The 13,273-nt window shown below is 38.3% G+C and overlaps 1 protein-coding gene across 2 annotated transcripts in view; it reads left to right on the top strand.

The window, feature by feature from the left end:
* The window catches only part of UNC80 (unc-80 subunit of NALCN channel complex), a 198,746-nt gene that overhangs the window by 59,396 nt on the left and 126,077 nt on the right, over positions 1 to 13,273 (top strand). Inside the window, exons 19-21 of one of the 2 annotated variants that reach the window (XM_087424900.1) lie at positions 3,596 to 3,810; positions 4,941 to 5,047; positions 6,419 to 6,515. In XM_087424900.1, the coding sequence (XP_087281026.1) occupies positions 3,596 to 3,810; positions 4,941 to 5,047; positions 6,419 to 6,515 (419 nt within the window). The remainder of the gene's footprint in view (positions 1 to 3,595; positions 3,811 to 4,940; positions 5,048 to 6,418; positions 6,516 to 13,273) is intronic. The other variant, XM_087424899.1, reaches the window with a different exon arrangement.

Here is a 13,273-nt window from a genome sequence, read left to right as displayed (position 1 = left end):
CTGTTCTTTGTTTGCTTTTTGTTTCTTTTGAAATTTTCCTTGCGTCTGCCCATTATTTTTCATTCCCAAAGCCACCAGTCTCTACAGGCCCAAACCAAAAATACCCAACCTCGTGCCTCCAGGAAGCCTCCCTGATTGCATTTTCCATCTCCAGTCTCTTCCCCACTCTGCCTTCCGTGCACACTCCAGCAGATAAATCTTGAAAAACAGCGTATGCATCAGATGAGGTGGGAGTGTCATCCACTTTCTTACTTAAAATCACTGATAACTTTTTTATTTAAATGTATGAATGGCTGTCAACGTGCTCAATGAAACTTTTCCAAAAATAAGTAAGATAAACTTCTTTAGTGCCAAGCTTTAGGTGAAACATAGACTCTGCTCCACTTCACCTTGGTCTTCTTCTGACATCCATTCCCATGATATCAGTAAATCTCCACTTTTCATAATGGCAAAATCAAAAACATCTTGAAGTTAGTGCCCCCAGAAAATGTAAGGATTCCTGTAGACACTAAGTATACAGCCAAGTTCTATGCAAGCCTCATCTTTATTCATTCTTCTTTTGAGAACTATTTACCCACATTTGATGTGACTAGTATTTAAAATATGAACATCATTTTAGGTATACCATTTTACTTCCCAAAACTCTCATTTAGTATTAAATGATTATCCTTCCAGAAATTCTGCAGGGTATTCTAGGTTTTATGGTATCCCCTCTCCATAGTCAAGGAAATCACCATCGTCAAATAGGACCTTGGAAATCCACAACAAGCAAAGGAAACCTTCAAAGAAAAAAAGCCTGCACAGTTCTTGTAGCCCTCAAAAACCTTCAAGACTGCCCCCAAAGGGTAGAGAAAAGAAAGAAGAAGGAAAATCAACTCCATGAGTCCAGGGACCCTGTGAGTTTTGCTTAGCATGATAGCCCCAATGCCCGGACGGGGCTTGGTCCATAGCAGGCACTTAATATATATTTAATGAATCGATGACTCAATCAATCAATGAAAAGAGAGAATTCTCAGATTACCATTAAACCTTTGTTCCCTTTAGTTTCCTTTCTCAAAATTAAGGTTTAGCTTTTCCTTTAAAGTAAACTTGAAGGACATGGTAAAAATCCGAACTTAAGTTCTAAGGAAAAAAAAAATTAATGTGCAAGGCAAAATTCTGTAGCTGAATAGCCACGAGACTAGTTAAAAGTTCTCACACAGATTCTGTTCAAAAGAGGAGAGGGGACCTTTTTTTCAAAATAACACTATAGAATATCCGGCTAATCTGATCAATGAGAATGACCTAATAGGTAAATTGGATTTTAAAAAATAGAACCATTATCTTCATAGCTGATTTAGTTTTCTAGATTGTAAAATATTCTTTCTCCAGTGTTCCGTAAACACCACCTGATTTCTCAGCATTTAGCACGTTTCTGTTCTTTCCCCTTGAATGAAGATATGTGCTTTAATATGCCTCTACATAAATGTTTCCACTTGGAGGGATGTCACAGAGTGTCAGACATGGGCCTTTTCCCTGATCCGAGTGGGCCCAGGAGACGAGCAGGCCCTATGTCCTCTGTTTAGCCCTGGAGACAGGTGGGTGGATGATCCCGGCTTCTCCTTTATCTTCTCTTTCTCTCTCTTTCTTACCCTCCCCTTCTTACTCCTCCTTCCTCCTTAAATAAAAGTCACATTAACTGAGTAATATTAAAAGCAGTTTTATGTGCCTGTTTCTCTGAAACTCTGTATTAATACATACTTTGGACAAAGCTGATGTAGCATTTTATTGAGAAAGCTGATAAATTATAGCCTTCCTGAATGTTTTCCCGTTTAGACCTCATAGTCATATACTCATCCTTGTGCCGCACATTCCACAAAGGTAAGAAATGCTTCCTGCACTGTGATTATTTGATAAAAATAACTGAGAAGTCAAATTCTAAAACACTGGTTTAAATTCACATTGTATTTGATAAGCAGAATGTCCTGGTTTAAAATAAAAATAAAAGGTGTTTAGTGCTCTGATGAGATTTTGACAGATAAAATCTGGATCCCCATAAAAATATCTCCAGAAAATGATTGCTTTATGCAGTACTGTCAAATTTGGGGTAAATTCTAGATTCACCTCCAAAGCTTGTAATCAAATCATTACCTAAAACCCCATAAACAAATTGTGTCATATGTTACTAGAGTATCTTCTATAGTCTTTTCTTCTGTCCAAATTACTAAAATAATATATGTTGCTCAAGTTGACAAATGTGGAAAACACAGAAAACCATAAAGAAAAATAGTTTTAAATCAAAATACCATCAATTGGAGATAAGCACTGTAAACTTTTGGCGTATTGTGTTGGGTACATTTTTGAGTGTGTGTACACACGAACACACTCAGACTCATGCTCACCTGTATTTTTTTTATTAACCTGGTGTCATCCTGTTTAATCCATTTGATCACCACCTTTTAATTTTGCAATATATCAGCAACGTCCCATATGAATAGTCTTCTAAAATAGGATTTTAATGACTACAGAGTGTGCCATCATATGGAAGTCCCATGATTTATTCAGCTGTTTCCTTAGAGTTGAACATTTAGATTTTTCCAATTTTTTAGTGTTGACCCATAATCCTCAGTTAGCATTTGACCTTCTTGTGGTCATGTCCTAGTATGTTGTCCCATCATTTCCTTGGGATAACTTCCTGGGAATTGAATTTCTCCGTCATGGGTGTAGATATAGGCCTTGCCTAACATATTACCAAATTACCTTCCAGAAAGGTTGACTCATTCTATCTCATCGCTGGTAGTATGATAGTAGCCATTGCTTTCTTTCCCCCTCCCCCTTAATATTTGCCTATTTAATGAGTGACAGTAGGGATCTCATTTCAACTGGCCTTTTTTTTTTTTTATTCCTGGTAAGACTAACTCTGCATACTGTTCGCTACTTGTCTTCTTCCTCTTGTGGAAAGCCCTACTCAAAAATCCCTTTGGAGATGTTCCCGTTGGTCTTACTGAGTTGGGCTAATTTTTTTTACTTTTAAACCTTACTTAAGTTTCTTTGACTTAAGAAAGCTAAATAATCAGGCACTATGAAAATAATTTAATGAACAATTGTGGGGTGATGCATCCCCTAGTGTGGTGATGGCATTTTATTTATTCATTCCTTCAAGTATGTTTTGTGAGTTTATTTAATGCAAAGAATTATACTATACTGGAGTGGGGATGGGGAGTCGGATGTGGTACTGCATATGCCTCAGGGAACTTCAAAAAAAGTTAAATATTTACTGACACTGTAAGTGCTTCTGCCGTTATGACTCACACCTGCAGATGAATACCTGCAATAATATTTAGTCTTTTTATTAAGGTTGAAAAAAAATGATCACCTCAATTTGACAGCTGAGACGTGACTCTTTTCCAGAAGAGCTTGCAAAGTCGAGCTTAGTCTCCTTCCTGACTCTTCCCACTCCCACCCTGATTATTCCTAAATTCCAGCCCATCAAAGATCATCCTGCCCAAAGATCGTCATGATTTGCCTAAATGTCATCGGCAGGAGGTTGAAAGAAACCTAAGAGAGCGTCACACACATTGTCAGACATTTAACTGCATCCTCCACTTGCTTTCAGTGATGAACAAATGCAGGGGAGCAACCTGGGGCGGAAAGATTTCTGGCGCAAGATGTTCAAATCCCAGAGCGCAGCGAGTGACACCAGCAGCCAGTCTGAGCAGGACACTTCAGAGTGCACCACTGCCCACTCAGGGACCACCTCTGACCGGCGCGCCCGCTCACGGTCCCGCAGGATTTCCCTCCGGAAGAAGCTTAAACTCCCCATAGGTAAAAGTATGTCTGTGTTTATTTATGGATTCTCCTACTCCCTGCTGTGTTCTCAAATCAACTCACCATCGAGACAGAGCAATGCGTGGTAGGGCAGAGAAAGGGAAAGGCCGAGGCTAACTCCATTCATTCATTCATTCATTCATTTGTTCAGTTTTTTCAGGAGATATTTCTCAAACCCTTACTATGTACTTCTACAGTGTGCAAACACTGTGCTAGGTGTCAGAGATTAAATGGCGAGCAAAATTACACTGCGCTGGACTTTGCCGAACTTGCAGTCTAGCGGGGTGACCATCACTGAAGTAGATAATCATCAACTAAGAATAGTTGCAAACTATGAATTTTGTGAAGGAAATATACATAGTGCTATGACAGCATGCACCAACAGACCTGAACTAAATTGAGGGAGGAGGCAGGAGTCAGGGAAGGCTTCCTGGAAGAAGTGACACTAAGATCTGCAGGATACATAGGGGAAGGAGGAAGGAGGCAAGAGAGCACTCCAGGTGGTAGCAATAAAATGTGCAAAGGTATTAGGAGGGGAGGAAATGGAAGAAGAGACAAAAAGAATGGCTGGGTGACTGTGGTAGAGCACTTGGCCCTTGCTGGTCAGGTTGGTCATCATCCTCAGCCCTACATGGCCCAGGTGGGAAGGTAAACAGGGAAAGAATATAATCAGATAAAGTTTTTCTGAAAGATCACTATATCGAAAACATTGGAGGGAGCACTAGTGGATAAGGAAGCCCACATAGGAATAGTCCAGGTAGAAGTGATGGTAGCTGGGACTGGGTGGTGACCATGTTGAGAGAGAGAAGTGGACAGGTCAGAGATATTTGCAGGTGAAATCGACAGTGCTGAATGGAGGACGTGAAGGTTGTCGGGGGAGCTGGGTGGGTGATGGTTTATACACCACAGAGGCCCAGTTCTTTTCATCCTGGTCTTTCTCGGTCATGTAATCTTACAATCCAACGCTGAACATTTGGATTCAAAGTATGAACATTGAAAACAATTTGTTTTCAGTTCTATTTACATCAGGCCGTGTAACTTTCATTGCTTCTTGGGCACATGGTGACGTTTCTGTTTAATCCGTTTGGGACCAGATGCTATAATGGTCTAATTTTTAAAAAATTATGAAATAGGAAACTGGCTGAAACGATCCTCCCTCTCGGGCCTGGCAGATGGCGTGGAGGACCTCCTGGACGTCAGCTCTGTGGACCGCCTGTCTTTCATCAGGCAAAGCTCCAAGGTAAACAGGACATCACTTGTTTGTAAGAGAATGTTGAAGTCACTGATAGAAAAATGTCAGGGCTGAGAAACGCTGAACACCTGGAGGGCCGAATAAGGAAGAGCTGAAGACATTCCCTTCAAGTTGAACAAATTCTGGAAACTTAAATGAGAAATGGAAACTAATATGTCTGAGTAGTGGGCTGTCATAAAAAGGAAAAAAAGTGTGACAAAAATTTATGTAAAATTATAGTGCAGTATAGAGATGTATAGAGGTGTTATTTCCCAGTTATGTTTAACTTGTAACACACATGTGAAACTCCTGACATCTCAAGCTCCTCTCCAAGGGTCCAGTAATTCTCTGATTCCTTTTACATATTGAAACACATACACACACATCATTCGTCTTCTTTCCACTACTTTGCCACCATCTGAACCATTCTCCCTATTGAAAAGGACACAGAAACTCAGGGTGACTTTTCCTATTAAGTGCTTCTTCATAATTACTGTTAAGCCTTGTAGAGAATACTGTCTTGAATGTAATGATTCTCAGTGAAATCCATGTCCTACAAGAGCCTTCCCTGTGGCTGATTTGTGGCCTGACCCCTCTAATTTTCTACATATGATGAGTTACATTTCTTTATATATAAATTATTTGCTTATATTCTTTCTTCTTTGAATCTCACTAAAACCAGTTTTCTTCTATCTGTTTTAAAAGTAATATTTTGAAATTATAAAAAGAATATAGCAACATTGTAAGACACTTAGAAGATATATTTATAATTCCTCCTTCACATTCTTTTTGCTAAAAAATTGGCCAAGTATTTGAGAGTATGTGAGGTCCATAGCTTCCTTGCTTTGCTGAAAATTTTTAGTTCTGTTGGCCTAAGGGCAAGGCCAAGAACATATTTTAAATCTTAGGAAAAAAACCATGTTATAACACTTTAGTTTTAGTACACATTATAAATTAATTTATACCGGTTCTTTCATAGAGATTTGAAATCTTCTGCTTGGCTATCTTTCACTTGGTCTGATTCTCAGTTGTGGTGGTGTTTCTCAAGGATGAATATGGCTTGCTGTTCATGAATTAGAGTTTGGACTTTATGAGATTTAAACTCGAAGAATATCTCAATTGTTCACTAAATTATTTTCATAGTGCCCGATTATTTCACTTTCAATCTACGACTAGGATTCTCCTTCAAATGACAGTTATAAGTGATGTCTTTTTTGGCACATGCGAATAAACTATACTGACTAACTAACCAGATGTGGAAGTCTGAAGAACTGAAGTGACCTTTATCTTCTAAACAACTTACTCTCAAGGCAAGGGTTAGTATAAACACAAAGAATTGCCTGTAAATTTAGTTATCTGACTACTTTCCTTTTTTCTCAGGTCAAGTTCACCAGCAATGTGAAGCTTTCTGAAGGTGGGCCAGGGAGTGGAGTGGAGAATGGAAGGGATGAAGAGGAGAATTTCTTCAAGCGTCTTGGTAAATGCCATGCAGCCTAAAAATAACATCCAACTTGCGTCACACACAACAAAAACTTAACTAGATAAAATGGTTCATTCTCTCTTTCCATTGATTTCTTAGTCACATCTTTCTCACATGTGTATTATATTACTATCTGTAGCTTCTCTATCTGTTATCAGTTTGGTTCAATAGACATTTATGGAAGCCCCACTGTATTCCTTGTTCCCTCGTGGGCACTGGGTTTACAAAGAAGGATAAGACACAGCTCTTCTGCTGTTCTGTCCTTTGTTAAAATCCGAGAGCTGTAAAGAACCTTCAGATATTCTTTTATCCACCCACCTACCTACTTAGGAATTCCGCACGTTATATCCCTGACAGGTGGCCAGCCATCCGCTGAACGCTTCCACTGAGGGGGAGTTTATTACTTTACAAAGCAACCTGTTCCAGAACTAGACAGCTTTAATTATTAGAAAGTCTTTCCTTACATTCTGAAAATATACTTATCCATAAATTTGATTCACTGGTCCTAGTTATGACATCTGTAGCCACACACAGACATACACACACGCACAGTCACTCATTCATCCACACATAATTGCATCTTCACCTGTTATCCATTTCATGTTCTCTCTTTTGATCTCACTTCTGCTGGTTAAAGACCGTTGATTCGTTTTGTTTTCCTTACATGGTAGAGTCTCTAGATCCATCGCCATCTTGATTTTATTTTACTATATGTTCTAGTTTAGATGATGTGCTTTAGAAAATGTGGAGCTTCAGATGGAATGCAATACGCCGTATTTGACTTTAATCGGTGTAATAGATAGCGTAACTATTAAGCTCCAGGGAAATAGCAAGTGTATCAACACAATTTACGATTGTATTGTCTGTTTTCACTTCACATGTTTGGTTTGCATTGAATTTTGGATTAACTTCTGCCAGCTCCCTCACATGAATAAATATCATGCTGTATTTTGATATAGCCATTATCAATTCTTCGTCTCAAAATAAATAAAATTTATTGTTTCATTAACTTGGGGGGTGGTTTAGTCACTTGCCCAGGAAGGAAATTAAGAGACAGAACCCTAACCGAGTTGGGGTTTTTTCTTCTCTACAGTTGTGCTATAAAGATCCATCTGCAGAGACATACACATTTCCCTGTTCTCATCCAAGTTGTTGATATTATTGTTGAACAGGATAAATACATAGATACAACTCCTAGAACACTTCTAGTTGACTTTTATTAATTAACAATTTGTGGGTACAGTTTTTCAGCCAACCATACACTTAATTTACAAATGATTGGTAAGTGCTTTCCCACCTCATTACAAAAACATAAGCAGACTTTACCAAAACAATATCTCAGTGATATCTTTATGACTTGATCTAAAGGAGGAATGTAGCTTGAACATATCAACATGATATATTCTTCATGAAACTACAGTGGTTCCTATGGTTACCTCTGTGTTTTTTTCCAAATGTTCCTATCTATCCAATTCTCTCTTAACAGAATTTGGCTAGGGCACACCTCAAGCTGTTTAGTCTGTGGTTCAAGGGTCTTCCCCACAATCAGGATCTCTGTGATTTCCAGATCTTTTGCGCTCTTTCCTCTCCTCATAATATTTCAGAGAAGAGACTTAGTGTTCCGAACTATCCGTATTATAAAGAGATTTTTGTGGTGTTTTTTGAGAATGAAGGGTGGAGCTGAAGTGTGTTCTCTGGGTATGTGCCGTGTTAGCTGGGCGTCATTTGACTGGGACTGTGATCGCATCCCCAAGCTCTTTCTGTGCGCTGGAGTATCGTTTGATGGAACTGAGGCGTAAGCTCAGAGAGTAGGGTCTCTTACGTTTGGTGCCTTCTTCATGAAGCTTTTCTGTACTTTCCCCCTTGTGAGTTTTTCTCCTTAGTGGAAGGATGGAGCCATAATTGAGCTGTTTACCCTCCTTTGACTCCCTTCCATTCCCTTCTTCCAGTAATAGGCCAATACAAAACTCTATCTATCTATCTATCTATCTATCTATCTATCTATAACTATATATATACACACACATACATATTCTTTTTTAGTGAGGAAGATTAGCCCTGAGCTAACATCTGTTGCCAATCCTCCTCTTTTTGCTGAGGAAGATTGGCCCTGGGCTAACATGCATGCCCATCTTCCTATACTTTATATGTAGGACGCCTGCCACAGCACGGCCTGATGAACACTGTGTAGGTCCACGCCCGGGATCTGAACCTGCGAACCCCGGGCCACCAAAGCAGAGCACACAAACTTAACCATGATGCCACTGGGCCAAATAGGCCAATATTTTTACTTTTACTCTTGTTCCAAACATTTTATCATTATCATTTCTCATAAACCTTGCCTCACTCTGGATTCTGTGTTTTTCTCACTACTGTTCTTACAGATTTCAGCCATTCATTCACGTAGTCTTTAAATTCCATTCACAAATAGAAAAGACCTGATACAGAATATTCCTAGAGCCTGAGTCTAGGATGAGTTTGTGTCAGCAATACCTGAAATGCAGACAGTCTCCTCCTGTGTGTCTAGAAGACAAAACCACAAATTCTGGAACTGATGTCTGGAATATTTTATGTGCTTTTGACTGGCAAGAGAATATGGCTTGTGCATTGTCATTCTTTGCTCATGTTCTCTGGCTTGTTAAAAGTTGTGAAAGGTATTCTATGAGAGAATTCCTTTGGAATCTCTTGCAGAAGATGGTTATCCTCAGCTATTCTAAAGAACCACAACCTTAGTACATTGTATTTTGCGACAACTACCATCCTTGGTCATGTGAACATCTTTTATCTTTCAGCTTTTCCTTTCTTTTTACTTTGCAATCTATGTGTATAAATGATCCCTATGCATCCATTATAGATGCATTGCCTTTTCTTTCTCATTTAAATTATTTTAATTACATGTTTTCTTTGTTTCTTTCTCTAAAGTTGTTAGAGAAAAATATCAAATGTTCTTTCCCTCAATTTAAATGTATTACCTGAATTTCACTGAGTTAAGATAAAATGCAGGTAGCCAATAGAATTTCTTTAAAATCTAAAAAATTACTCAACAAATGAAAAATACATCTGCTGAACATTTAACAGAACTAAAATTATATTCAGAGATCAGCTACCTTTTTCTTCTAGGTTTTCATATTCACTAAGAATATTTCGTTTTAGAAATCATATTGTCTCTATTTGAGGGAAGATATTTCATTAATTAAAGCAATATTTTTTTTTAACTGATTATCAAAATTGACTGAATATCTTCTGATGTGCTCAGCTCTGCCGCAAGCTCTATGGGAAATGCTGCTAATAGAAATATTAGATTTTGAAATGCCCTTTTTTGGATTTAACAGCTTATTAAAAATGCATTCTATGTAAATTATACCTCAATAAATTTAATGTAAAAAAATAAATAGTAAAATAAATGCAACTAAAATGTACTGAGACTAAAAAATTAGTTATGGTCAAGGAAGCCAAGAGACAGCCTTACATCCTAGTAAGTTTATATAAAAGATTGGTAAAGAAAAGGTACACCTTATAGCCAAATTACTTTTATTATTATTTTTTTTTATTGAGGTCATAATAGTTTATAACATTGTGAGATTCCAGTTGTACATTATTATTTGTCAGTCACCATATAAATACGCCCCTTCACCCCTTGTGCCCACTCCTCATCCCCCTTCCCCTCTGGTAACCACTCAGCTGTTCTCTTTGTCCGCATGTTAGTTTATCTTCCACATATGAGTGCAATCATGCGGTGTTTGTCTTACTTTTTAATATTTCCTTTAGTATTACAATACGGAATGCCAGCAGGGTACAATTTTACAATCAGTTTGTAACAGGTACAATGTTGGTTTATGTCTTACAATAAGTTTTCCTGACATAATCACTGCCTTCAGCAGGATATGAAAGTCTGACCTCCTTGAGCATAAACATTTGAATATTCTAGAGATACAGTGTGGCTCAGTGGTAACAGTGCAGGCTTGTGGTCTGGATTTGAATCCTGAATTTTCACCTTCCTATTGCATGAACTTAGACGGGGCTACTTAACCTGTCCCTTCTCTCTTTATCTCTCTGCTCTGTTCTCTCTCATTCTCTCTCTCCTTTTTTATTATCTTTAAAGATTTATCTTATATGGCTGTTATAAAAAATAAACAAAAATAAATTATAAAATCTTTTATACAGTACTTGGTACATATTAAGTGCCCCAAAAAGGTAGCAAATATATTGTCACCTGTTAATGCTATGTAGGTACAATGGAAATTTTCCATTGGAAATAGCTTTATTTACAGCATGATCCTTAAGTCCTGGGCTCGCATGATTCTGCTAATCTTACCTATAATAAATGTACATCATTCCTCGAAGCAAAGAATATAGGTTCTTGCTGACAAAAATTTTTCTGATCACTTCTCTCTTCATTCTTTTCCTTACACTTCTTAACTGTACTGTTTCTGAAGTTCTTTTGATCAAAATGGCATTTCCTTTAGTAATATTGAATACATTTCTTTTAGAATTAATTATCTTGTCAAAAAATATTGAAAAATCTGGTGGAACACTTAATGCTTCCTTCAGTAAAATGATGACAACTATTCTTAATAAATTGGTTAAATAAAAATAAGTTTTTTGACCATCCATCCTGTCTTATGTATTAGCTCTATTACAAATTTTGAGGCAGTTATCACTTAATGTATTTTAAATCTTAATTCTGTTAACAAATAATAAATCAATTGGATTCAGTAAAAAAAAACCTTCTTATTTGGGGCCTGTCATAAATTCAAAGTTTAAGTTCAAGGACTGTTCAGGTTATAATTTTTTTAGGATGAGATTTCCTCTGATATGTGTAACTATTAAAGGGCTGTATAAAAATGATTCATAAAGTGACATATAGAGAGGAAAAATAACAAGAAGTTACCTGTTCCGCTAGCTTTAGTAATGCTCAGTGAGTAAGTTGAGTAGCATTTTGAAAGGCAACTGTCTGGACACAGGTTGTCCAGGAAACATTTGTTGCTTATCTGTAGCTTTCACCTGTGCCTTCTTTGTGCCATGTGAGATTCTGTCTCAAGTTTTTCCACCGTCAGATTCTTCTTATGCTCCTTCCTTTTGCATTTGATATCAAATATGCTACACTAACTGAAAAAAAATACTAAAGGTGTTGCATATGGAATTTTGAATGTGGAATGTTTGCATCTGAAGTGGAAGCATACCCATGAGAAATTAAATACGGGAAATTTTGATGGCGATATTTTAATTATATTCTGAGCCATTTTTTGTACTTGCGAAAATTTTCAAACATAGACGAAAAGTGAAGAGAATGGTCTAATGGATCCCAAATAGCCATCGCCTTCCTGTGATAATGATCAAAACTTTTCCGTATTTGCTTCATTTATCTTTCGTATTTTTTTAATGTTTTAAAACAAATCCCAGACATGATGTCATTTCACCCCTACATGCGTCAGTATGAATCTGAGCCATTTTGAAAGTTGTGTGCCAAGAATCGGTCATTATTTTGTGCCATGCCATACCTTTTTATCTTATGGTTCAAAAGAATCTGTATTCTAAGCTTGAGCTGCTTCCAAAGGGTGTGTTCCCTAAAAGAGCAGGTGCCCCTCCTTTCCACCAGTGGATACAATGGCTGACATCCCTGTGCGATGCCTGGGCCCGTAGCTATGAACGCCTCCTTTGTCTACCGTGAACGCACGTTGTTACAGGGATAACTCCAACTCTGGATTTGATTTTTTTTTTTTTGATAAGGAAGATTCGCCCGGAGCTAACATGTTTGCCCATCTTCCTCTATTTTTTTGTATGTGGGGCACCGCCACAGCATGGCTTGATGAGCGGTGCATAGGTCTGCGACCGCGATCTGATCCCTGGATTTGATTTTTAAATGCAACTTTGCAGACATCAGTGTTTATTAAAAGGGCCGAATTAGTCACCATCAGCCCGCAACCCCAAGCAGTGACATACTTGTGTGGGGGGCACCTTTGTGCTGAGGCAGCAGGTGGGGAAGTGGGGTAGGGGGCGGGAGGGATCAGGGTGTTCTCGACAGCAGAGGTGAGAAAGCCATTTCTGGAAGTCAAACCTGTGACTTCTCAGTGAGGACCAGGAGGTGGTAACATCGCAAATGAACAGTGTCAGCACAAATTATGCCAAGCTTTCAGTGATTCTCACCCTGGGGGTATATATTCTCAGGTGTCAGAGGTACGTTTCAGAATCATGAGAGAGGCTTGGGCCTGGTTTTAAAAGGTATATTCAATATTATAACCTTATATAAGAAAAACTAAAAATATATATACTAGAAGCTATAGAAAAGCCATGAGATATTTAGGTTTTTAAAAATGTGCCTGGGGATAAAAAAGATGAAAATCAGTGCTTTGTATGATTCTTCCGTAATGTGTAATCTTTAGACTTTCTGTATCAAAGTCACGTGGAGTGTTTGTTAAAAATATACGTAGCCCCAGACCTATGGAATCAAAATCTCTAGCAATGGGATCTGATATTCTGCGTTTTAATGAGCTCTGGACTAATTCCCCTTCGTAGGCAGCTTAACTATGGAAACACAAAGGAGCAGGGATCAGTGCTTCCCCAAACTCTGAGCACCGTGCGGGTCAGGCTGGCTGCGTCATTATCATCTGGGGGGCTTTACAAAGCACCGATTCTTACACTCCACCTCCAGGGATTCTGATTCTGAGAGTCTGGATGAGGAACTTCCCAGATAATCCTGATACACAGCCAGGTTTGGAAACCCTGGAATTAAATGCCCCACCTCTGAGGTCCTT

The sequence above is a fragment of the Ceratotherium simum genome, chromosome 37 (genome assembly GCF_057802395.1).
Source record: "Ceratotherium simum simum isolate JZ-2026a chromosome 37, ASM5780239v1, whole genome shotgun sequence".
NCBI classification, from domain to species: Eukaryota; Metazoa; Chordata; class Mammalia; order Perissodactyla; family Rhinocerotidae; genus Ceratotherium; species Ceratotherium simum.
The sequence above is the reverse complement of the archived record's forward strand: the minus strand, read 5'-3'. Positions and strand labels throughout refer to the sequence as shown.